At 44.0% G+C, this 25,472-nt stretch overlaps 2 protein-coding genes and 1 non-coding gene across 7 annotated transcripts in view; 2 read left to right on the top strand and 1 right to left on the bottom strand.

Annotated features, from left to right (window-relative positions):
• Positions 1 to 3,501: 3,501 nt before the first annotated feature.
• SYAP1 (synapse associated protein 1) lies at positions 3,502 to 20,044 on the bottom strand. The gene is made up of 9 exons (XM_043896685.1): positions 19,659 to 20,044; positions 15,058 to 15,176; positions 14,149 to 14,215; positions 12,559 to 12,632; positions 10,877 to 11,016; positions 8,440 to 8,588; positions 6,197 to 6,255; positions 5,631 to 5,778; positions 3,502 to 4,460 (listed from the first exon to the last, which is right to left on the bottom strand). The coding sequence occupies exons 1-9, from the start codon at positions 19,849 to 19,851 to the stop codon at positions 4,333 to 4,335; spliced, it is 1,077 nt and encodes a 358-aa protein (XP_043752620.1). The 5' UTR covers positions 19,852 to 20,044; the 3' UTR covers positions 3,502 to 4,332.
• LOC122690948 lies at positions 6,759 to 6,865 on the top strand. Its single transcript, XR_006340201.1, has one exon. It is a non-coding gene; the product is annotated as a U6 spliceosomal RNA (small nuclear RNA).
• A 4,484-nt stretch (positions 20,045 to 24,528) lies between the features above and the next one.
• The window catches only part of CTPS2 (CTP synthase 2), a 111,098-nt gene continuing 110,154 nt past the window's right edge, over positions 24,529 to 25,472 (top strand). Inside the window, exon 1 of one of the 5 annotated variants that reach the window (XR_006339833.1) lies at positions 24,529 to 24,792. The gene's annotated coding sequence lies outside the window, so the exon portion shown is untranslated. Of the gene's footprint in view, positions 24,831 to 24,881; positions 25,017 to 25,472 lie in introns of those variants that run through there. The other 4 variants (XM_043895995.1, XM_043895993.1, XM_043895991.1 and 1 more) reach the window with 4 other exon arrangements.

Here is a 25,472-nt window from a genome sequence, read left to right on the forward strand (position 1 = left end):
ATGCCGCCCGAGAACCTCAGAGAAAGCTCGTGAAAATGTAACGTGGTCCTCAGAGAGCCTTGCCTCTGTGGTTGGTAGAGCGCACACTCTGAAATGTGCTGTGAGAAAGATCTGATTTAGCAGGATTATTCATTGTCCCCCTGGGAACTTGGTTCCTCTTAATTTGGGCCTGTGGGAAGGGGAGTGGGCAACGGGTGACAACTAGAGGCACTTACAACTGGAAAGCCAGTGTCCGCTGAGGATGCTACAGGAAGAAGAAAAAGCACCAGAAAGTTCTGTTGCCCTGAGCGCAGCAGTGCATTGGTGCAGCGCCGTCAACTCCTGCGTGCTCGCTCGGTTGTGTCCAACTCTGCCACCCCACGGACTGTAGCCCACCAGCCTCCTCTGTCCATGGGACTTCCCAGGCAAGAATACTGGAGTGGGTTGCCAGTTCCTTCTCTCAGCTCTTGAGGTCCATTCTAATCCCCGGGGGTCTTGGTACCACACAAGACCCCGAGCCAGCAGGTCTGGTGGGGGGGCCTGAGTCCCTGCATATCCAACCGCTTAATTCTCTTTCCTTTTATGAAGCTCCCTTTCGTGAAGCTCATGTATTTTTATGCACAGTATAACTTGTCGGCTGACCCCCAAGCATATAATAAATACTGAAAAATTTCCCATCAAACAGGTTAAAATTATTTTGCCCTTTAAAAGAATAATACTTCAGGGAATTCCCTGATGATCTAGTGGTTACGATTCTGGGCTTGCCCTGCTGTGGCCCCAAGTTCAATCCATGGTCAGGGAAGTGAGATACTGCAAGCCCCACAGTGCAGCCAGAAAAAGAAAAGAAAAAAAAAAAAGAATAACACTTCAGTTACCTGTGTAATTTACAAAAGCAGAACATTTCACCCACTGATGGATCTATAAAACTGTAGCCTGTATTTTTGTGCTGCGTATAGGAGCTCCAGTGGTGCAATTGGTTAATCTACTTATATGCTGTGGATAACATCTTATTTTATCCTTTTATTTTCACAGGGTAACATACAATTAAGCATTGAGACTGTCATGTAAAACTAATAGCAACAACTAACATTTCTATTTTCATTTTAGGTTTTTAATTTTTTAAGGTATTATTTATTTATTTATGACTGCACTGGGTCTTTGTTGCTGCCCAGGTTTTTAAAAATTTATTTAATTGGAGGATAATTACTTCACAATATTGTGACGGTTTCTGTCATACATCAACATGAATGGACCACAGGTATACATGTGTCCCCCCCCCATCCTGAACTCCCCCGTCCTGAACCCCGCTCCCTCCCCACCCCATCCCTCTAGGTTGTCCCAGAGCACCTGCTTTGGATGCCCTTCTTCATACTTCAAACTCCCACTGGCTATCTTTTACATATGGTAATGTATCTGTCTCAAAGCTGTTCTCTCAAATCATTCCACCCTCTCCTCCCACTGAGTCCAAAAGTCTGTTCTTTACTTCTGTGTCTCGTCTGCTGCCCTGTAGGTAAGATCCAGGTGGTGCTAGTGGTAAAGAATCTGCCTGCCAAGGTAGGAGACATGAGAGATACAGCTATGATCCCTGGGTCAGGAAGCTCCCCTGGAGGAGGGAATGGCAATCCACTCCAGTATTCTTGCCTGGAGAATCCCATGGACAGAGGAGCCTGGTAAGCTACAGTCCCTAGGGTCACACAGAGTCAGACACGACTGAAGCTACTTAGCGTGTATGCTCCTTTGCTGCCCTGCACATACGACCGTGGGTACCATCTTTCTAGAGTCCATATATATACATTAATATATGGTATTTGTCTTTCTTTCTTACTTCACTGTGTACAATAGGCTCTGAGTCCATCCACCTGATTAGAACTGACTCAAATGCTTTTTATAAATGAGTAATATTCCATGGTGTATATGTACCACAGCTTCCTTATCCATTCCTCTGCCCATGGACATGTAGGTTGCTTCCATGTCCTAGCTATTGTAAACAGTGCTGCAGTGAACATTGGGGTACACGTGTCTTTTTCAATTCTGGTTTTCTCAGGGCATATGCCCAGTAGTGGGATTCCTGGGTTGTATGCTGGTTTTATTCCTAGTTTTCTAAGGAATCACCATACTGTTCTCCACAGTGGTTGTATCAGTTTGCATTCCCTCCAACAGTGGGTTCCCACTTCTTCACACCCTCTCCAGCATTCATTGTTAGTAGACTTTTCGATGATGGCCATTCTGACTGGTATGAGTTCATAGCTCATGGTGGTTTTGATTTGCATTTCTCTAATAATGAGCGATGTTGAGCATCTTTTCATGTGTTTCATTAGTCATCTGTAGGTCTTCCCTTGGAGAAATGTCTGTTTAGGTCTTCTGCCCACTGTTTGATTGGGTTGTTTATTTTTCTGGTATTGAGCTGCATGAACTGCTTGTATATTTTGGAGATTGTCAGTTGTTTTGCTATTATTTCCTCCCATTCTGAGGGCTGTCCTCTCACTTGCTTAGTTTCCTTCATTGCACAACAAGCTTTCAAGTTCAGCCAGTTCCCATCTGTTCACCTTTGTTTTTATTTCCATTACTCTGGGAGGTGGATCATAGAGGATCTTGCTGTGATTTATGTCGGAGAGTGCCCTGCACAGGCTTTCTTTAGGTGCGATGAGCAGGGGCTACTCTCTGCTTGCAGTACGCAGGCTTCTCATTGTGGTGGCCCCTCTTGTTGCAGAGCATGGGCTCTAGACATGGGCTCAGTAGTTGTGGCACAGGGGCTTAGCTGGTCTGCAGCATGTGGGGTCTTCCCGGATCAGGGATCGAACCCGTCTCCTGCATTGGCAGGTGGATTCTTTACCACTGAGCCACCACGGAAGCCCCAGGTTTTTAACTTTCTCTGAAACCTTTCCTTTTTTATGTTTATTCAACATTCGTCAATAAGAATTTGAGTGCATATCCTAAGAGCCAACTACTGTCATATTCTGAGCTGCTTACATCTAGGATTTTTAACTACTTAAAAACATTTAACATTTGTTTCACTACAGCAAACTCTAAATTCTTAAAAAATTTTCCTTTCAACAGGATTGCCTCAAAAGTTGCCAGACACCACCTCTGAGTAATCAGCAACCGCAGACCCACAAGTGGAAGTCTCTTGATAATGGTGTCAGTGGTTTCATCAAATACAACCCAAGTGATTCTAGCTGAGGAAGCCTGGTTTCTTTGCGGGAGCATATCCCAAACTACAAACCTAAACACCTAATTCTCGTTGACTATATCTGCCAGAGGACTATAGACTAATTTTTATGGTATCAAGAATATAAATAAGTACGTGTTTCTTATAAGAACTGTGTTAATTCTGCTCCCCTTTATGAAATAAAGGCTTTTTGAAAAACCTGAAAGGTTCAGGAAGCAAACACTGTGGAATGTTCTGGTATTCAGCCATCTATCCTTTTCAAGTAACCACGTTCTGTGAACAGTCCTGCGGTAGTGCAGAATCCAGGGAGGATTGATTAATAAAGTCCCAAAAGTTGTACTCAGGGAACACAATTTTATAAAGACTGACCCTTTAATTAAGACAAAAAAGCAAAAACATGTATTATATGTGGAGACGATTTAAACAACATGAGACTTTAAGGTGAAGGGGCTTCTGACAGTCATTGGTACTTAAAGGATGAAAGACCCTGTTTTCTACAAAAACCATGATGTGAAATTTAGGAAACCATTATTAAATGTGGCATAGATTTTTTTTAAAAAGGCCCCAAAGAAAAACAAATTTTTACACAGTATTTCTCAGTGTCAAACTGTGTGATGCTTACTCATTATAATCAACATAATTATTTTATCTTTTGGCTTCCAGATGGAATTTTAGAAAATATCTGCAAGAAAATAGTTCAGAAAGTGCTTCCTCTCAAGTTCTTTGGTACAATTTGGTCATTTTGATAGTTATTAATCCATTAAGTACTTTAACATATATGTATCAACAAAAATGTAAGAAGTACAAATGTTTAGAAAACCACAATTGAAAAATAAATTCTATCTTTGACCTCACAGAAAACGGTACTCTAAGATTTTATGTTTCTGAAACATGTCTGTACTGACTACCAGAAAGATGTCTGTACTGACTATAAGAACATCTCTAACTAGATTTATATTAAAGGAACACTACCTAAAACATCCCTTTTTGATTATTAGAATAAATGTCCTGTGTCCTGTTTTTTTAAGTAGAAGAGGCAAGTTTTCAGCTTGAAAAAAGAATAATTTTGAATTTAATAAAGTTATATTCCTTTGTGCCTTCCGATTAAGCGAGTCTCAACATCTAGAATTTAATGTCAGTTATAGAATGTTAAGGTTTATTCTTTTATTTCAGGAGACAGACAGTTAATTTTCCTCCTTCAGCATTTCCTCTATTTCCTTATCCCAGTTTTCATCTCGCTTCTCTGATTCTGCCACCACTTCATATTCCTGAAGTTCCTGTTGTAGTTCCTTCTCCCAATCTACAGAATCCTCTAAAAGAAACAAATGAGAAAAAAAAGATTCTGAATTCATCACGGTGGTCTGAACAATGCAGTCCACTATAATTACCTGTGTTATGTCCTAACCACAGAAATATTTACTGTCTCAGGCTTTGTTCAGCACTGTGTATGCTAAGAAACTGAACAGATTTTAACTGTGACTGAAGAGAAATATGATAAGAAAGATACATTTATTAAATGCAGAAGCAAAGGTATCAGATGTTGTCAGTAAATTTTGCGTGTTATTTTCCTTTAACTAGGCCTCTGATTTTCCTTCTATTTAAATAGATAATTGATAATTAATATTGGCAGCAAAAACAGCTAATGTTTCTAGAGCACTCACTCAGCCAGGCGAGGGCTAAGCACTCTCTGAATATCATTCTTTAACCTTAGAACAGTCCATGGACTAGGGAGACAGTTATATACATTTGACAGATGGGGAATGGAGGTTTAGAGGTTAAGTGACTTGTCCAAGATCACAGAGCATGACAGTGACAGACATATGGATGGAACCTGATCTGCAGGTGGTTCACCTCTGGGAGGCCAGCTTTATCACCAGTGCTTTCTGCACAACAGTGGGAACAGCTGTCTTCCCTGATGCTAAGTCTCTGAAAGCTTCATGAATGATGAAGCCTTTTTTTGTCATCCAACAGGAAGCCAGCAATCTGTCCTGATGTGGCAAAGAAAGCAGCCCCATCATTTGCACTTTTTTCCTACATCACCTTAAATTAATTTGGTTCTTAAAAGGCAGCCTGCTCCTTCCCAGAAGTGATGTGCTCGTGGCACACAGCAGCTGGAAAAAGAGTCTTAAACCTACAGTATAAATTCCAGCAGGATGCAGCTTTGAAAGCAGAAGGCCGGAGGGCAGCATCTCCACGGGAAGGGGTGGCTTTGGTGCCCAGCCCTGGCCACATATCCTTGGGGCTGAGATGCCTCAGAAGAGTCACTTAACCTCTGTGGTCTCCTTTCTATGCTTCTCTGCTTAGGGCAGAGGAATGGGAAGTCTGGTCATGTGTGCCAGAATCCACCTTCTAGTGTGGAACACAGAGCAGTTTTGATGCAAAAGTTACAACCTAGTTTTGTATATCTGCTCCAAAATAACAAAATTTTCTAAGGTCAACTTCAGCACTGGGGATGAGAACAGTGCTGTCGTTGGCTCTGTACCTTCCAATGCGACTGTCCCCTCCTCCTTTTTGTCCAGCACCAGCTGCTCCATTTCCTTCCTCAGGTCCTCCTGATCCAAGTTACAGGAATCGAAGGCATCACTGACAAACTCAGAAACACATGGGCTGGTAGAAATCTCCTCTTCATCCTGAAAGGCAATACATGAGCCCTGGAAATGGTTTTTGAAACGACGTACAGAGATTAGAGCTCGTGTTTACGGTCATCTAACAACCTACTGCAGCCTCACTTTCATTCCCCTCCCCGGCTAGTCGGATGGCCACTGTGTTCTAATTCCTAACCTGCACACCGGCTCGCTGACCAAAGGAGTGACCACTGAGTCTCTCCACTCACTCACAGTTTGGATCACTCCAGTCATTCTGTCTAGTCCCGGAGGATCGCCTCAGGTCTCAGCTGTAGGGCTTTAACCCTTTAAGTACCGGATCCCTCTTCTTCAGAACAGACAAGACCCATATGCAGAAGCAGTTTTGAAATGGTATCTGAGCTAGCTGACAGAGTTACTTCATTTCCACACATCAACTACTAGGTAAAATGTAAGACTGTATTACCTCTTGAGTTTTAAGCTGAGATTTGATTACGACAGGTGGTGTTTTGGGCCGTACTGCCTCTAAGAAGTGAGAAGAAGAGAGTCAAGAATTGCTTGATTTAATTCTGAATACATATGATGATAACAACTAAATTATTCATGAGCACATGATGATACTAAGTAATTTTCAGAAATGAGTTTTTAATGTTATGCTTTCTGTTTTTCTGTAATTATCATAGGAACTACCCAGATGAAACCATCTCAACCTCTTTCTTTTGGGGATATGTTTAGTATATATCATCATATTCTAATACCCCTCATGTAAGGTTTCCAGCAGGAAACGAGTTTTGATTATTAGCAAAAAGCATTGAAGAATATTTCTGCTCTTTCTTTTAAGATAATGAGAATTAAAAAAAAAAAAGATAATGAGAATTAAGTTAAGTTTTCCTTTTGTCCCAAATGCTAGAAAGCACAAAGTATCAATAAAACGTAACGCTCAGTCACAGCGGCTCTCCTGTAAAGCCCATTTTGATACACAAGCAGTTTTGGGTAAAATGGCATTTTCCAATAAAGTTAATAAAGAAGTGCTCGCTTCGGCAGCACATATACTAAAATTGGAATGATACAGAGAAGATTAGCATGGCCCCTGCGCAAGGATGACATGCAAATTCGTGAAGCGTTCCATATTTTTTGGAAGCAACGTAGATGCCCATCAGCAGACGAATGGATAAGGAAGCTGTGGTACATATACACCATGGAATATTACTCAGCCGTTAAAAAGAATTCATTTGAATCAGTTCTAATGAGATGGATGAAACTGGAGCCCATTATACAGAGTGAAGTAAGCCAGAAAGATAAAGAACATTACAGCATACTAACACATATATATGGAATTTAGAAAGATGGTAATGATAACCCTATATGCAAAACAGAAAAAGAGACACAGATGTACAGAACAGACTTTTGGACTCTGTGGGAGAAGGTGAGGGTGGGATGTTTCGAGAGAACAGCATGTATATTATCTATAGTGAAACAGATCACCAGCCCAGGTGGGATGCATGACACAAGTGCTCGGGCCTGGTGCACTGGGAAGACCCAGAGGAATCGGGTGGAGAGGGAGGTGGGAGGGGGGATCGGGATGGGGAATACATGTAACTCCATGGCTGATTCATGTGAATGTATGACAAAACCCACTACAATATTGTAAAATAATTAGCCTCCAACTAATAAAAAAAGTTAATAAGAAATACTAAAGTATGAGAGACAACTGGGATTCATATTAACATCTGCATGCAAAGTGCCAAATGTTCTTGTGAGAGCAACTTCATTACATTTCCTGACCCTAAATGCAGTTGTCAGGTGCCCTCCTAGTGGTCCATACAACTGCGCCTTAGGATGCACTATTTTATGTAATCATTTAAAATTCCATGTATGGATAAGTCTCCAGCTGTAACAGGTACCTATACAAAGCAAGTGTTCATTAAACATTAAAAATATGACACAAGATACCTATCTTATTTTAATAATTATTACAGGTATTAAGTCAGGGGTCCCCAACCTCTGGCCCATGGACTGGCACCTTCTGTCAGATCAGCAGCAGCATCAGATTTGAAATAAAGTGCACAATAAATGTTATGCTCTTGAAACATCCTGAAACCATCTCACCCCCTCTCTGGTCCTGGGGAAAAACTGTCTTCCACGAAACCAGTCCCTGGTGCTAAAAAGGTTGGGGACCACTGTATGAAATTATTGCTGATACTATAAACCACTTTCCCCAACAACCAGGGTAAAACTGCCACAATAAGGAAGAGTCACATGTGTCACCGACTGAGGTCTGGTTCCAGGCTGGCTGGCTGAGCTCAGCTCTACAGACCAGAGAACTGGGGAAATGAGCAGGCTGAGTGGGAGACTGAGAACCGAAGGAAAGTGGGGAGCTGAGTCAGCAGAGAACAGAAAGCATGAAAAGGGCAAGGAGAGAGATAGGAAGATGACTGGTGATGGAGGGAGAAATACAAAGGAAGAAATAAAAAACCTGAAGAATGAGAAAAGCAAAGGAAACGAAAACAGAGGGAAGACGGTGGGCAGGGTCAGGGAGAGGGCAACAAGAGAAGAATGAGTATCTTCTCTGGAAGGAAAAGGACTTTCCCTAAGATGACGATGACATTTCTGGTATGTGCACAATGACAGGCTCATGAGAATCTCAGAGTATTTGTGAAGGAACGATTGTGACATTTGCCCTGCAGAGTGAAGTCTTCTTGAATATACCTGTCAGTGGCAACTCATTCTGTCTGCCGTGGTTCTTTTCCTCCTTCCCAGCAGCTTGCTGCTGGGCCGCCAGGGCTGTGAGCTGGGCCGACTGCTTAATTAGGGAGACGCGGTAGAAGTAGTTCCTCCAAAACACGTCTTCCTTCACGCTTTCAAAGACAAACAACAACACACTTGAGAATGCATGCATACACGTGTGCAGGGCTTATCTGTTGCAGTGGAGATTGGAATAGGTCATTTTTACAGACAGTTTCGAATCGGAATGAGGCTCAAAGGAAATTCTCACTTGCTTTCGAATTGAAAGCTGAGTAATAGGATAAGAAGAAAACTATCTTCTCCACAGCAGCAAAGTTTATAATGCACCAATGAATCCTCAGTGTTTCTTGGTATTTTAAATATACTGACACTGCCCTCAGCAGAGGGAAGTAGGGGACTGCTGTCAAAACACCATGAGCAGCCTGGGAGACTGGAAGTAGAGCCAGGTCCCCCCCAATTATCTGTTTCCCAAAGGATTAAATGCTTTCAAGCAGTGAGAATAAAGGATTGTGGGTGTTGTTCCTTATGAGAGGACATGTTTGGCAGTTTGCATATAACTAGCAATCAGTAACAGTAATGAAGTGGCAGATTACTGATTAAAAGACTGACGTGCAGTTCAACCTGAGAACTCTCAGTGGTTCTCAAACTTGGCTGCACACTTGTCACCTGGGGTGAGGTGTCGGCACCCAAGAAGGGTAAGGTGAGTATCCATCCACATGTCGGTGGCCTGGAATGGTGAGTGACAGCCTGAGCAGGGACAGGAGGGTGTCTAAGCTGGGGAGGTGGTGGTGGTGATAAAGGACAATTGCTCACTCACAAGGGGATTGACTGCTTAAATAAAAATACTAAGGATAGTGGAAACTGGGTTTCTCACCATCAGAAAAGGGAGTTACAATCATGGAAAGGGAAAATTCTAGAATGATCCTTGCTGTGAAGTATCACTGTGACCATATGGTTTTTATTCGATAGAGATGCAAACAAGTGCATCTGTGTGTATATGAGCACACTAGCTCTTCCACTGAGTGGGCCAAGGAGTAGTGAGACCCTAATAACAAAGAGCATGCCTAATGCTCACCACTTTCCACTAAAAGGAACCAGAACCCCTGGGATAAACAGCCAATTCCAGGCTCATAGCAGGGGAAGTACAAAGCGAGCCTGGAGGACTATCTCATGCTAGAAAGGAAGGACTCAATGAATGAACAGGATGAGTTAAAAAGACATAGAAGCCAGCTTGAATGGGCTTCCATTGGCAAATAGGTGATGATTTGAGCATCAAAACAAATACTGATAGCAATGGATTATAACCATTGCATAAAACAGGACCTTGAGTCCATACAGACATACATAAGTATATGAATACATGGAAAATTTGAGGAGAAATGACATATTTACAGAGTTTCAAAGTGCCTCCCCAGTAAATAGTTATTAATTTTAAAGAGGAAAGAAGTAACTTTATAGTCAAGAAGGCTGGCAGACACCACCTTCATCAAGTGGCAGAGACCAAGAGTCACAGTCCCTGCACTCAGGGACGCTGGCGCGGCTGAGAACAGGGGTTCCTGGCTACACTGAAGCCACGGGGCTCAGGCTCGACTCGCTGTTCCTTGTACAGCCAGCCCAGGCTGAGGAGTCTGCTCACAGCTACTGAGCTGCCCCGCCTCAACGGCCCAGGGGAGCACATAGCCCCAAAGAATGGGTAAGAGAAGCCATCAGCATGAACCACAGAACCCAAAGTCAAGATGCAGAGAAGGCAGAGTGAGAAGGGTATCTTAAGAAAGCCAGACTTCATGTCCTCAGAGAACAGGAAGATAACCCCATCACACAAGGAGAGAGAGGCATTCAACAGGAACACTCACTGACCACCAAAGACCACTGACTTTAAAAATGGGGCAGATTCAAAAGAAGGTAGAAACGGTGAGGAAGAACTCATGGTGGCAGAGGAGAAGGGAGGGGGCCTCTGTTGATCACCACGTCACAGAAGACATGCTACATGTGCTGGAGCTTAAGGGACAAGCAGGGATTTGTGGAGAGGAGAAGCCTTGGATGGGAAGGAGAAAGAGACCACTGCCACAGAGAGGAGCCCAAGTGGAGAAAAGGCAGCGCCATGCTCTGATGCACCTTGGGGATCTTAGTTTTATTCAGGAGGGTGCAGGTGCAGGTGCTTTTTTCATGGGAAAATTCTTTCCACCATCTAACTGGGGATAAAAGAACACATCTCATTTGTACTCCACAATTCCCCAAAAGTCCACCCTGAGTTTTGATTCTATGGCACCCTGTGTGTGGGGGGTGGGGAGGTGGGTACTGCTGAAGAGCCGTAGAGCCCGTTTTCATGAAGAATGTCTGAGAACATCCTGGCCCCCAGCCCATGTCTCTTTCCCATCAGGCTTGAGAACCCAATGCTTACAGTTTAGGAACAAGGTCAAATCTCATCCTGCTCAGCAGCTCGTCCTCTTGGAGCATGACCAGTGCGACAGGGTACATCTGATCAAAGTCAAAGTTAAACTGCACCCCGGCTGGAGGGTCACGAAGGAAGTTCCTCTTGTCCTTGGATAAAAAGAGGAAAAACACGGGGGAAACCATAGACTGCAATTAATAGGTAACAACGCATCAATGATATGACACACTAAATTCCCTAAATGCTTCAGCCACCAAGTGCAATGAGCTGTCATTAACTTGTCTGCCTTAGAGAGAGTGGAGAATGATCAATCCTTTCATATATTCTTTAATAGTTTCACCTGGAGAGAGCGTCATGCAAGGTCAGAAAATTCAACCATGTAACTTGTTGAAACTATATAATTTGAAACCATAGAAAAAGACTTCTGTTTTAGTATGTGAAAACTAGTATAAAAGAACCCAAGGTTGGAGTCAGCTAACCATGATGGTCTTATCAGAAAAGTAAAACCCAAGTCATTTCTCAAATGTGCACAAACCACACTTTAGTCCCAGACCTTCTGATGGAACGTACGCACCCACGCTCTGCCTGAAATCTCTGTGACGCTCTGAAGGTCAGTCCCTGCACTGAGGGCATGAGAATGCAATGGTGACTGAGACAGTGCAGCTTCTCCACAGAATGCCAGGCAGGGAAAGGCTTGTCCTTGGGTCACCTGGGGAACCTTGGCTGAGCATGTGATAGGGCCAGGGCCCCCACCCGACACTCCAAGTCTCCCCCTTCTGGGGAGAAGCAAGCAGATGTGTGATATCCATGTCAAGTTTGACTGTAAGGTGATCATCAAAATACATGGTGTCCACAATGAGCTCGGAATTGGATCCTCAGGCCTTTAGGGATTTACTAATGGGAAGAAAAAAAATCTTAAATGCCCTGGGGCAGTGGAAGGGAGGGAAAGCCCCGCTCTACATTTCTTTTCTAGACCAAGGTTCCATTTACGACTTTAGTTAAAAAAAAAAGTAGGTTAAAAATAAAGCTTGAAAATCACTGAAATAGTGAAAGCCTTATGCTGGGTGCTGAGGACAGAGCTCAAAGCCAGCCTCTGCTGAGAGTTCATAGCCCAGTAGAGACAAAGATAAGGAGTGAGGGTCCCATCTGACAGTATTGGTCTCCATACCTGCGCAGTGGTGCTTAAAGCCCCTACCTACCTCACAGACATACCAGGAGGCCCAAGAGATAATGTGTGAGAGAGTACTTCCTGAAACTGTCAGGTGCTACATGATTCTTAGGTGGTAACACTCTAATATTTTCGGGGCAGCATATGGAGATTTATTTCTTTCAATTTCAGTTTCAGAGAAATACATACAGTAATTAAAGAGCAAATTTAGAGTATGATCATTTCATTCGGAAGAATTAGAATGCTATCTAGAAACTTCTTAATAGCACATCTCAAAAGACTGTCTTAAAAAAAAAGATTGTCTTAATAACAAAAAGAAATCCTTTTAAGGCTGAAAGAAATATTTTGTGAAACAGACTAGAAAAGCAAACTTAAGGACATTGAAAAAAATAGTGAAAGTTGATGTGTACATTCCTAACATCTCAAAATATTTTTAAAATTGTATAGAAGAAAAACATCCTGCTAAGGATGAAGTCATGATAGGAAGAAAGTATTTCGGTACACGGTATCACAAGATACTTACAGCTGACAGGGCCAAGATTTGTTGTTGAATTGTTTCTTCATCATTACTATCAACCCATGGTGGCACTGCTACTTCTAAAAGGTTTTTAATGGCAAAGAAGTAAAAACAGGTTACAAGGGTTACACTGCGACACCAGAAACTAACACAACATTGTAAAGCAACTATACTACAATTAAAAAAGGGGGGCAGGGGGAGGGGGTTACACTGCCATCTGTGGCTTGAAAGAATGAGAAAGTTTCCACATAACCATTTTAGCAATTTACTAGTAAGTTCCAAACACGAACACTCATTGTAATCCTGAGTTAATGTTATGAATCTTATGCACGTATGCATTTGGTAACAAACGGACTTGCATCATACAATGGAAAAGTTGAACAATGCCTTGACTAGGTGACCAAAATCAACATCACCCAGGAGAGACGGCCACTGTAGGCCTCCAGATGTGATCTCCTGAGAAGGATTCGTCATGTAGGTAGTCTTCTGGCCAAGCATGCATAATCTGAATCTGATCATGAGGAAGTATCAGACCAAGCCCAGATGAGGAATGGTCTGTTTTAAAAGAAGCAGCACAACAAAAAGTGCAGTACTGTATCCAAGACTGGATGCTGAACTGAGGGGGAAAAATGTATAAAGGATGTTACTGGGTCAAGTGACAAAATTAGACTATGAATATTATGTCAGTGTTAAATTTCCTAAAGCTGGTAACTGTACCATTGGTGATTATAGAAGAGAATATCCCTATTTCTTTGGAAATGCATACTGAATGAAACGGAAAAAAAAAAGTGAACCTGCCTCCAAACCTTTCACTCCCAATCCATCCACAGTTCCCATCTCAGAGGCACCAACTAGCTCCTGCACCAAGTTCCTGAGCCAGGGTCAACTTTACTGCTTCCCACGAATCACCAGGTTACACTGCCCTGTCCAGTAGTTGACTTGTCCCAAAGAGCCACTTCCCAGTTTTGGGTACCTAGGGGCAACAATGCCTGACGGGAACTCAGCACAGGAGTAACTAGTTGTTTTTGAATTTGTGGTACTGCTCAAACCAACTGAAGTATTTTACACTACTTTTTCCAAATTCAAAGATATGAGGCCAGTTTTGTGTCTGAAAACCACCAAACAGTAAAAGCAGGCATTTTGAGATCTTGCAACTGCAAACATTTAAACAAACATTTATCAGTAAAGAAATGTGTTGAGTAAGTTCTCCAACACCCTGTGATTTTTCACAGCCCTCTGTCACTTCCCTGGAAAGCCCTTCCTTTTATTCAGGAAGGGAGCCAACATTTGCTAAGTGCCCGCTAGGTATACATCAGAGACTCTGCTGGACATGTGAGAAAGTAAAAAAGAAAAGCCCACTCTCTCTCCTTCAGAGCCAGCTCCCCAGAAGGGCTACCTCACCCATATCCTAGCCACTGGGAGAGATTTCCTTCAAGTCCTGAAGGTTTGTCCCCACTGATCCTTGTGCTACCTGAAAGACGGGGGCCTAACTTGGACATTTTTGTAATCTCATAGCCTTAGTGGGATGTCAAGCACATAACCAGTGTTCAGTAAAATTTGGTAGGCAAGTAAGTCACGTATAAACCTATACCATACCTGACTTTTTTGTATTCTGCTCCTCAACAAATTTTTTCTGTTCCTTATGAAAATCTCCTATAATTGTCTGTTAAAAAATACATAGAAAAAAAATACATAAGAGTTAAATTACTTTTAAAAAGCTTATTAGATAAGAAATACACTCGAGATTTGTGAAGTTCATTTGGGACATCTTATTCATTTTCTTCAAATAATGAGACAAAAAAGTGGTATGTCTTCCCTTCCCCAGTAAGAGGGAATCTTCAACATTTCTGAACTCTAAGTGTTCAACTGTCTTTATGATAGACGATCTTTTCAAATGTAAAAATAAAAGGAGTTAAAGACAGAATTTTTACGTTATTCTATAAAACAATAAAAGACAGGTCAAATCTCATTCTAACAAACAGTACACACAATGAAAATATCTAAATAACAAGCTGTCTTAAGTTTGATTGATGACCTCCTTAGTTCAAACAGTTACCAACAGAAATGACATTCCCTAGGCCTGTACCCTACCACTGCAAAAAATGAACAAATTCACTCCCTAGAGTCTTAAAAGGGTTGTTCCTATTGGTCCAGGACTTTTAAAAAGATTCAACTGAATGAACTCAAATGATTCAAAGGCACAAATGTATTCTGAAATGGTTATGGTTGAAAATTAAACTCACAAAATGAAAAGCTTAGTATTACCCAAAAGCATCAATGTATTTTAGAATATATTAAAATAAAAACAAAGGTTATTTAAATCAGGTAACTTATAGTTACTTATTATACAAAAAGGAGAGGGGAGAGAGAAAAAAACAAGAATCTTAACATTTTTATCAGAATATGAAACCCTATTTGGATTAATAAAGGTCATAAAAAGGGACGATTACATTAGCTGCTAATGAATTTCATAAACTTATATTTCCAAAAGATATTTAAATGTACCTTATCAATGATGTCATCTATCTTTCCTTCTTCTACTGATTTCTTTATTGTTTGTGCTGTTTCAGCAACTGATTCAGTTATTTTTTTTGTAGCAGCGGTTGCAAAGTTAAACAGATAGTCTGTAAAGAAGAAAAAAAAGTCTATGCTCCATTCAAGTATGATGGCTATTATATTTGTAAATTTCTCCCTTAAATAGTGCTTGTAAGACTAAAACCACAGGACACGTTTCTTGTTAATTGGGACTTAAAACTTAAGGAGTGAGAAGCACCAGTAGTACTCCCCTTTCTCAGCGGACAGGCCATCCACACTGGGCCTTTAGTTCATTGCTTTCAAAGACTGCTAGCATGCTCCTCAGTTCACCCCAGTAGCTGTTTCAAAATTATCTTGCCCTTCTCCAGCCTCTAGTTCTAATTTATCTCAGCAAGTAATCTCCTCTCCTACTTTACAATAAGATCAAGGCTCCTTCTTACTTTCTTTCCTTTCTAGACCTTAAGTATCCCATCTTAATTTTCTCCTTTCCTCTTGTTCAAAAAAAGAAGAAAAAAGCCCCTCCTCTCCTAGATTAACTCATCCCATGATAAATCTGGGGGAGTTTTTAATAAATAGAAATCTTGGCAAGCCCTAATGTAAATAATGAGCAAATGTGTGGAATGAAATTCAAATTGGAACATACAAACTTCACAAGACAAAACGAAAACACAAAATTAACTTTTCTAAAGCCCTGAAAACACATTTGTTATCAGGGCTCTTTTTGCACTACGATGTAAAGGTGTACTTGTAGATAAATAACATTTTAAAGTTCACATTCTACAGAATTTCGGCTGCAGGAAGCGACCTCAGGAAGGTCATGGTGGGGGACGCTCCCAGGCAACTGGCTTTCAAATTTCATCTCACAGAAAATGCTCCAAAATCTAGGGCAGTCTTCCTCTGTGACGCGCACCTGCTGAGAGGGCAGGTGGGCTGACTCACAACACCGGCAGGGAGAAGACCCTGGTAAGAACACCCCAGGGAGCTCAGCACACCTGATTAAATCCTCACTCTGTGGCTGGTACCATGGAAAATCAAGTGACATCTCGCCCACTTACCGCCTCCTTTACCACTCAACAGTCTCCCTTTCCCCACTGTGTCTGGGGGTGTCCATCTGTTCCTGGTACTAACATCCACTGTGACTATACCTCAGGACACTCCTTGGCCCTGGTCTCTTTCTCTCTCACCATTCTCCCCTTCACATGACCACAAGAAATTCTTCAGGATCGCCAAGGAAGCCCCAGATACGTCATTTCTTGGTTTGAAACACTTTTATCGGTCACCCTCTCTTTACCCAGCTAACTACACATCCTGTGAACCTTCACTTACACATCACTTCTCAGCAAATGGACCCCGGCTCCTTGGCCAGCATAGGTGTCCCCAAGAGGTGTTCCCTCACAACCTGTGGTGCCAGATCAACAATATCCATGACACTATATCCATTACGTGGTGAATGTGTCCTCTCAGCTAGACTCAAGACCCATCCTAAGCCCTACCGGGGCAGGGACCGAGGCTGGCTGACTCAGTGTATCCCCAGAAAGTGACCAGTAAGTACTTGCTGAGTGCATGAATGGGGAGTGACTAAATGCTGAGCTTTAGGGAGATCCCTGATTTCCTTTTGGCTATGACTAGCTTATTTACCCAGAGTAGTATGATAAAATGAGAATACAGCCACATTACTTTGTAAAAATATTCTCTGCAGATAGACAAATCCAAACTTCTAAAAGAGTAGGGTTCCCTTTAAGATTTTCTCAGGAATACCTTTTGAGTTATTGATAGACTTGTCATTTTGGGCTTTTTTGTTTTATCTTTGTTCCCCAACCAGGGATGAAACCCATACCCCTTGCATTAGAAATGCAGAGTCTTAACCACTGGACTGCCAGGGAAGTTCCGAGAATGCAGTGCTTGCCCTCAAAGGATGTCCATTGATAAACAAATAAACCAACAAAGAAAGATTGAAAGACAACAAGAGGAGCGAGATTATTCATTAAACAGAGGCTCTCCAAAAGGGAGGGATGTCTCCCAAGAGTTAATTACTGAGAGGCCTGGATTCCTAAGTCAGAAGGAGGCGGCAGTGGGAGACAGGACAAGAGATTCTCAGGAGAGATGCTCATAAAGACGAGAAGTCTGGAATTGTGCAGAGACTGGCTGACACCAAGTTAAAGACAGAAAATTTGAGATGCAGATAAGAGTTAACAGGAAGTAACAGGAGTACAAAGTCCACTTCAGGGACTTAGGAGGAGGGGGTCTGAACTGAAGCATCGACCAAAGAAAAGACAGTCTAAGTAAAATGTCTGCAAGTGAATAGACACAGCAACTTTCTGGAAGGAGGGGGCAGATCGCTAATATCTTCTCTTCATTTTCATCATGTCACAAGCATCCCAGGAAGAGTAGGTATAACTAGCCTAGTTTACAGCTAGGAAAGCTGAGTTACAGAGGATAAATGATTTGTCCATAAAGATGGGGAAGACCTTGTTGCCTAGCCAATAGCCTATTCTCTTCCTCCTTGCCAAAGAAACTACAATTTCGGTGGGCGCTCATGAAACCTGGGGGTGGTCTTGGTCCTCTCTGTTAAAAGCCTGTTTGTTGGACTTACTATGATTTGCAAATGAAATTACAATAAAGGCAGTAAGAAGTACAAAGAACTCAAACACAGGCTACCTGTCTCTAAATGGCAAGTTGGTGCCCCAAAGAAACTAATCTACTCAGTGGGAATCAGGCACAGAGATGTTTCAAGTTTTCAAAATAAAGATGGGTTTTTTTTTTTTTAAAGCATATACCTCTTAGTATCACTATGTAAAATAAAAAATATTTGATTGTCTCTCATCTTTTTGAGGGGTTGTGTACAAACTAGGACCTTTACATCTTTTTAAAATCAAATGACTTCCTTGGTGGTCCAGTGGTTAAGATCCCTGCAGTGGTCTATCCTAGGTGAGGGAAGTAAGATCCCACAATGCCACGTGGCTTGGCCAAAAAATAAACAAACAAACTTCAGAGCCAAATGAGCTCTAATTTATTTGGAAACTTTGCATTCACAATGTGTGTGTGGGCAGGGAAGTCCTTCATCTAACCTAGCCTCCTAAACCTAAAGAAAGCCTGGTGAGGAAAGAAAGAGATGGCGGTATTTGGTTTCAAAGTTTTCATATTGAAAACATACTAAAAATATTTGGAAGTCTTTATTACTAAATATAAACATGAAGCTTCAATAAAGCCCTGAGTTTTAAGAAGTCACTTTTGATATTCTTCTGAAGATAAACGAAAATGCTTCTCTATGTTCTATGAAATCAAGGAAACAAACATACACAGCCTTTCCTAACGTGGTCCCACTTTTATTTATCCCAGCTACCTAACATAACTGAGAGGCAAATTGCTCTAGTCAAATTCATCTTCTCACATCTCTCAAACATTCCAAGCTCAAATATTCCCCAATCTTCCACAGAGGAAATAGTCGTTCCCTCTTCAGTGATTTCATTGCACAGCACTTAGTTTTATTTTTCTTGTACACTGTTTAGAGGCTTGGGGCTGAGACTGTGTACAGCCACAATGTGAGATGATGCCTGTTCTCCCTGCCTCTCCAGGGAGAGGTAAAAAAGTAAACTTTTTTAACGTTAGAGCCTTTCCTATTCAAATATGTGTTTCTCCACTCTCCGGCTCCAGCCTGCCTTATGCTCTTGCCTTTCAGTATCTTGAACTAAATCCTTTAAAACTGTTTGCTAAATTTCACATCTCTCACTTGTAGTGTTGTCTGCTTTAGGGCCACCTTCTCAAAGACGGTTTGATTATTTAAGCCTGACAAGGTCTTTCCAGGAGCAGAATTACTACAGCTTGTGTTTATTTTTCATGTTTATTACTTATACCCTCCTCCTGAACTAGACTGTAAGCTGGGAGAGAGCATGGGTTTTGAAATTAGACAGTCCCAGATTTAAATTTCACTTCTACCATTTACATATCAGCCTAACTTTGGGCCACTAACTCTGAGCTCGTTCTCCCAACTCACTGGGGTGTTTTAACAGATGAGGCATCCGTTCACAAAGCATCTAGTGCTGAAACTTGGAATGCAGACAATAGTTGGCAATTAATTACTTTCCCGCCTTAAGGAAAAAGGTTTAGCTGCACCTAAAAGGACAGAGCCTACTTGTCACAGGCCTTTAGCAACTCTTCCTCAATTTAACTGGGACGACACATTCTGATTTAAGGGCAAAAAGCTCCTCAACGTCCCCTGTCCACTGTGGCTGGGAGGCCGTGGAGGTGAAAGTTGGCGAGTTTAATAAAAAAGATTCCCCGTCAAACCTAAAGATGTCGGGCCCCATTGCTTTATTGCGCCTCCGCTCTCAGTGTTGACACACTCTGCAGAGTGACCTGTCACTAGCCACTGGGGACTTCAGGCACAGGGTTTGACTACTAGATGAGGTTTCGGTCTTGCCCAGATCCTCACCAACCTCTCCGGTCCTGTGAGGACCGACCGATCGACAGAGACACCTTCCTCTCCCCACCCCACACTCCGGATCATTGGTGGTCCACACCCAGAGGCGGCAGGAGGGATGCGGAACCCTGCGGTCCCGGGGGAGACTCACTGCCTAGGCCCTTGGCCTGATGAAGGAGCTCCTGGTTCGTGGCTAGCTGTGGCTCCCCCTCCGCTGACTCCGCCACCGCCTCGGAGCGCTGATCGGGTGGCGAGTGTCCCCTGGGCTGTCCGTCTCCCTGGGACTGCCGGCCACCCGCCGCCGGCTGCTCCAAGCCAAACCAGCTGCTCAAACCGCGGAACATCCCGTCAGCGGGGCCGCCACCCCGGTCCGGGTCACGGGAGACCCTTGAGGGTGCCGCCTACTCTCAATTCCACAAGAAATATCTCCCCGGAAGATAGCAGGAAGGGCGACCCGGAGCCGCGGCTCCGTCCGTCGCCCCGCCTCCACAGCAACTCCGCCACCGGCCGCGCTGGCGTCACTTCCGGACAAAGGCCCCGCCCTCCCCTTATTTCGTAACTCGATTACGCGCGTGGAAACCGGACAAAGGGTTTTCCCCACGTCTCCCAACCCCGCCCCTTTTCCTCCGCCCCCGGAATTTTGTAGTTTCCTGATGTAGGGTAGTAAACAGCGTCTTTGTCACTCAGAGCAGCTTGGCTGGTGACTTAGCCTCGCTTTTTCAGGTTCAGCTGGGCTGGCCCCTTGAAAATGGATGTTTTTAAGCTCTTCCTGAGTGAGTGAGTGAAAGCCGCGTGGTCATGTCCGACTGTTTACGACCCCATGGACTGTGTAGTCCATGGAATTCTCCAGGCCAGAATACTGAAATGGGTAACCGTTCCCTTCTCCCAGGGGATCAAACCCAGGTCTCCCGCTTTGCAGGCGGATTCTTTACCAGCCTAGCCACAAGGGGAGCCCAAGAGTACTGGAGTGGATCTTTCCGACCCAGGAATCGAACTTGGGTCTCATTCATTACAGGCGGATTCTACCAACTGAAACATCAGGGAAGACCCAAGCTCTTCCTGAGTCCACATCAAACCTAGCTCAGGATGGAGGAAACTATTGTAGGACACGTCAGGATATAAGGAGCAGAACCTAGGCTGTGAGAAACCACAGGCAGACGACCTTGTTTTTTCAAATAAATTGTAAGGAAAAGGGAAAGGGGACTCTATAGATTAAGAATGGCTTAAGAGAGGACCCATGGCAACTTGTGGATTTTATTTAGATCCTCAAACACAATGGGGAAAACTTTTTGACGTTGTAAGAATTGGAGATGTGGGCACTGTTCATGAGATTAAGAAACTTGAGTTCAAAAAATTCTTATTGTGGTTGTTCTTTTAGTCACTAAGTCGTGTCCAGCTGTTTTGCAACCCCATGGACTGTAGCCCGCCAGGCTCCTCTGTCCACGCGATTCCCAGGCAAGAATAGTGGAGTGGGTTGCCACTTCCTTCTTCAGGGGATCTTACTGACCCAGGGATCAAACCCACGTTCCCTGCATTGGCAGGCAGATGCTTCACCACTGAATCACCAGGGAAGCCCCTACTTGTGGTAGATAAACATAAAATTTACCACTGTAACCAGTTTTTAAGTGTACAATTAAATAGTATTAACTACATACACATTGTTGTGGAACCAGCCTGCACAATTCTTTTTCTGTTGCAAAACTGAAATTCTTTACCCACTAAACAACGACCCTATCTCCCTTTCCCCTAGACCCTGGCAACAAAGCTACTTTCTGTCTCTGATTTTTGATTACTCCAGGAACTTGATATAAGTGGAATTATACCACAACTGTCTTTGTGACTGGTTCATTTCATTGAGCAAATGTCCCTGAGGTTCATCCATGTTGTAGCATGTGTTAGAACTTCCTTAATATTCTGGCTTAAAAGGCTACTTCAAACACTCCTTGATATAAATTGTAGCAATATTTTTTTTTGATCTGTCTCCTAAGGCAAAGGAAACAAAAGCAAAAATAAACAAATGGGACCTAATTAAACTTAAAAGCTTTTGTACAGCAAAGAAAACCATCCACAAAATGAAAAGACAACCTACTGAATGGGAGAATATATTTGCAAGGGACATGACTGATAAGCGGTTAATATCCAAAATACAAAAACAGCTTATACAACTCAATATCAAAAATAAACACACAACTTGATTAAAAAATAGGCAGAAGACTTGAATAGACATTTTTCCAAAGAAGACATACACATGGCCAACAGGCATATGAAAAAATACTCAATGTCTCTAATTATCAGAGAAATGTAAATCAAAATCACAATGAGATATCAACTCATACGTGTCAGAATGGCTATTATCAAAATGACCACAAATAACAAATGTTGGTGAGGATGTGGAGAAAAGGGAATGCTTGTACACTGTAGTTGGGAATGTAAATTGGTGAAACCACTGTGGAAAACAGTATGGAGGTTCCGCAAAAAACTAAAAATAGAACTACCATGTGATCCTGCAATTCCTTTCCTGGGTATATATCCAAAGACAAGGAAAACAGTAATTAAAAAAAGATACATGCACCCCAATGTTCATGGCAGTATTGTTTACAATTGCCAGGGTATGGCAGCAACATGTGTCCATCAACACATGAATGAAGATGTGGTATGTACACACACACACACACACACACACACACACACACACACACGAGAACACTACTCAGCCATAAAAAAGAACGGAATTTTGCTGAGCAACATGGATGGACCTGGAGGATATTGTGCTTACTGAAATAAACCAGATGTGGAAAGACAAATACTGTATGTCATCACTTATATGTGAAATCATTGAATATGACGAAAAAAAGCTATCTTGAAAAAGACTGAATAGTATCCCATTGTGTGTATACTCCACATTTTATTTACCCATTCATGTGTGATGAACATATGGATTATTAATTTGTAAATTGTGCTAATTTTATTGTGTGTATGTGTTTAAAAGAGTTGGAGTTTACATGTTATTGTGGGAAAATTAAATATATAGAAAACCAACCTAAAAGTTGAGCTTCAACAGTCATCAATCCCTGGCCAGGTTTGTATCATCTGTATGCCCACCTATTTCCCCCTATCCTGTATTAATTTGAAGCAAATGCCACACATCCTGTTACAATTGTCCTGAAGGGTAGAATTTTTCAAAATAAAAGATTATAAAAGAACATGAGCAGTCAACTTAATAACATATTTTTCTTTTTTTTTGCCATGAGGCTGGTGGGATCTTAGTTGACCAGGGATTGAGCCTGTGTCCCCTGCAGTGGAAGTGTGGAGTCTTAACCACTGAACTGCCAGGGAATTCCTTTTCTCATTAAAAAAAATTTTTTTTATCCCCAATGCTATATAAGCACCTGGTGAGGGAAGATACACTCTGATTCCACAGAAGTCAGTCAGTCTTACTCGTGTTATCAAATTTTTCTCCTCAAATCTTTTCCCATTTTGGATTAATGATACCGTAGTTATAATAATCCCTTTGTATTCACAGAGTATCCATCATCTGTTGGCCTCATAGGTTAACAGAATTAAGATGAGGCCTTATATCCTGTGATGAAAAGTCCAGCTTTGGGGACAGACTTTTTGGTCAGGGCATTTTACATCTCTAAGCCTCAGATTCTGCAGATTAAAAAAGGGGATCTTAACAACTGTCCTGGTTGTAAAAAGGAAATGAAATACTGAAATGTAGAAGGAAGCCTTACATATGTGGCATTAGGTTTTACCATCAGTGTGAACCTGTTTCACAAGCATCCTTTGTGCTGGGTCCTCTGGAAGACTTGTTTTACAACAAAGTCCTCTGTGCTTCCTGTCTTTTATAAGGTGTTTCCTCCTTAAAAAAAGAAAAAAATTGAATTTTGCCAACCCATCCCTCTACCTTCCTTGTTGCTGTTACCTACTAGATTCCTCATTGCTCCTCCACGTTCACTGAAGATTTGGTTCCTTGGCCTCGATTGACTCCTCCAATTGTTGACATCCTTCTGGGGGTCCTCAATGTCCCCCACACTGGCCTGGTGAGCCCTAGGCCCAATTCCAGTGACGCCCATCTCACTCGACTTCATTTCAGGGTCAGACCCTAAACTGGATCATCTCCTGGAATTTCTTCCCCTTTGACATCGTTGACACCCAGAGTCTGGTGACAATTCCTCAGTCCCTTCATCCCTACAGGCCCTCATCTTCTGGTCTCTTTTTTTTTTTTTGGCAGCGCTGTGGTGCATGTGGGATTTCAGTTCCCCAAACAGGGATCAAACCCCAGCCCCTTGCATTGAAAACTCGGAGTCTTAACCACTGGACCACCAGGGAAGTCCCCATCTGTTTTCCTAGTTCTAGTCTACCTGCTCCCTGCTCCTCTCCCTTCCCTTCTTCTGGGGACTAGGCCCCTGGTGCGTCACCATCGCCACATTCTTTCAGTGCCCTTAACTTCCTCACCCTCATCCTTCTACTCAATCAGCAAAGTCTGGTTTTATCACAATATCAGTATTTATATGTCAACCTTGCACAACTATAGCTGGAGCTCATTGTACATTAATGGCTTCTAGACTCCACTGGGTCTTCAGTGATGCTCATCTCACTGGGCCCTCTAGTGACTCACCTGGCTGGTTAGTCAAAATTTTCACGTTTCCCAGCCCTTCCATCTCACTCCAAACCCTCCTGTTGTCCCTGTTAGATCCTTTCTCCTTCAGTGATTTGTGCACGTTCTTCCCTTCGCCTTAATAACCAACCTCCTGTGTCCTTTCTTGGTACCAAGGCACCAACCATCCTCTTTAAAAAGTCACTTGGCGAAACCCTGATTGTCGTCCCCCTAGCCCCTAGCATTTTTAATTTTTTAATTTTAATGTTTGCTACACGCGTACTGGCCAGGAACCGTACTGATTGCAGTAGAGGTGTAGCCCTCTCCCCATGGCGTGAGCCCCGCGCTCCGTCTGACCCTCGTCCTCCGCTTGGCGCTCCCGCAGTTCCTCTCCGAGACCCAGAAGCCCTTTCCGGCGTCGAGAGCCTGACGCGAGGACCCGAGCGGGGTCGGGGCGTGTCGAGGGGCCGGGGCGCCGGGACGTGGCGCTCACCCGCGTCCCCGAGGTGCCGGTGCTCAGCCAGCCGCGGAGGGGAGGGGCAGTCCCCGGGGCTGAGCCAGGCCCGGGGCCGAGCGCGTCCAGGGCGGAGGGTGACGGGAAGCCGCCGGCGCCAGAGGACTCACTTTGGGGCCGCTTGTTTCGGAGCGTGGCACAAACCCGGGTGCCAACCCCGAGCTCAGCGGAGTGAGTCAGCGGGGCCCGCGGCGGCAAGAGAGGGGAAGGTGGGCTAGGAGGGCGCCGCGCACCCCGAGGCCCGCGCGGGAGGCGGGAGGGACCTTGAGGGAGGCTCGGGACACCCCTGGCGGCGGCCTCTTCTTCAGCCGACAGGTGAGCGCGGGCGGGCCTCGAGGCGGAGCCCGGCGGCTCCAGCGGCGGTCCTCTGCGCCGCCGCCGCCGCCGGCTCACAGGTAATCCCCCGCCGGGGCCTCCCCGCCGGGGCCGCCCGCCTGCCCGCCTGCGCCCGGGCCCGGCGCGCACGTGGGGCCGAGCGCCTTTGTCCCCTCCGAGGGCGGCCGCCGCGCGCGTCCCCGCACCCCGCGCGCTCTGCCCGCGGGCCGACAGCGGCCGGGCGGGGCCGGGGCCCTGGGAGCCCGCTCTGGCGGCCAGCGGCCCGGGCTCCCGAGCGCCGCGTCCCCAGGAGGCGCTTCTGCGCGCGCCTGGCCTCGGAATCGGGCGCCGGGGCCCGCCGCGCCCCCAGCCCGGTTTCTCCCGGGCCCCGGGAGCCCCCGAGATGGCGTTGGCGGAAGTGCACCCCAGCGCCGGGGGAGAGGGCCTTTCCGTCCCCTCTTCTGCCCCGCGACTCTCGTTTCCCGGTTCCTAGCTGGTTAGGGCGCGCTGAGCCCGAGTCCGCTGCTGCTACAACA

This window comes from Cervus elaphus, chromosome X (genome assembly GCF_910594005.1).
Source record: "Cervus elaphus chromosome X, mCerEla1.1, whole genome shotgun sequence".
Lineage (NCBI taxonomy): Eukaryota > Metazoa > Chordata > Mammalia > Artiodactyla > Cervidae > Cervus > Cervus elaphus.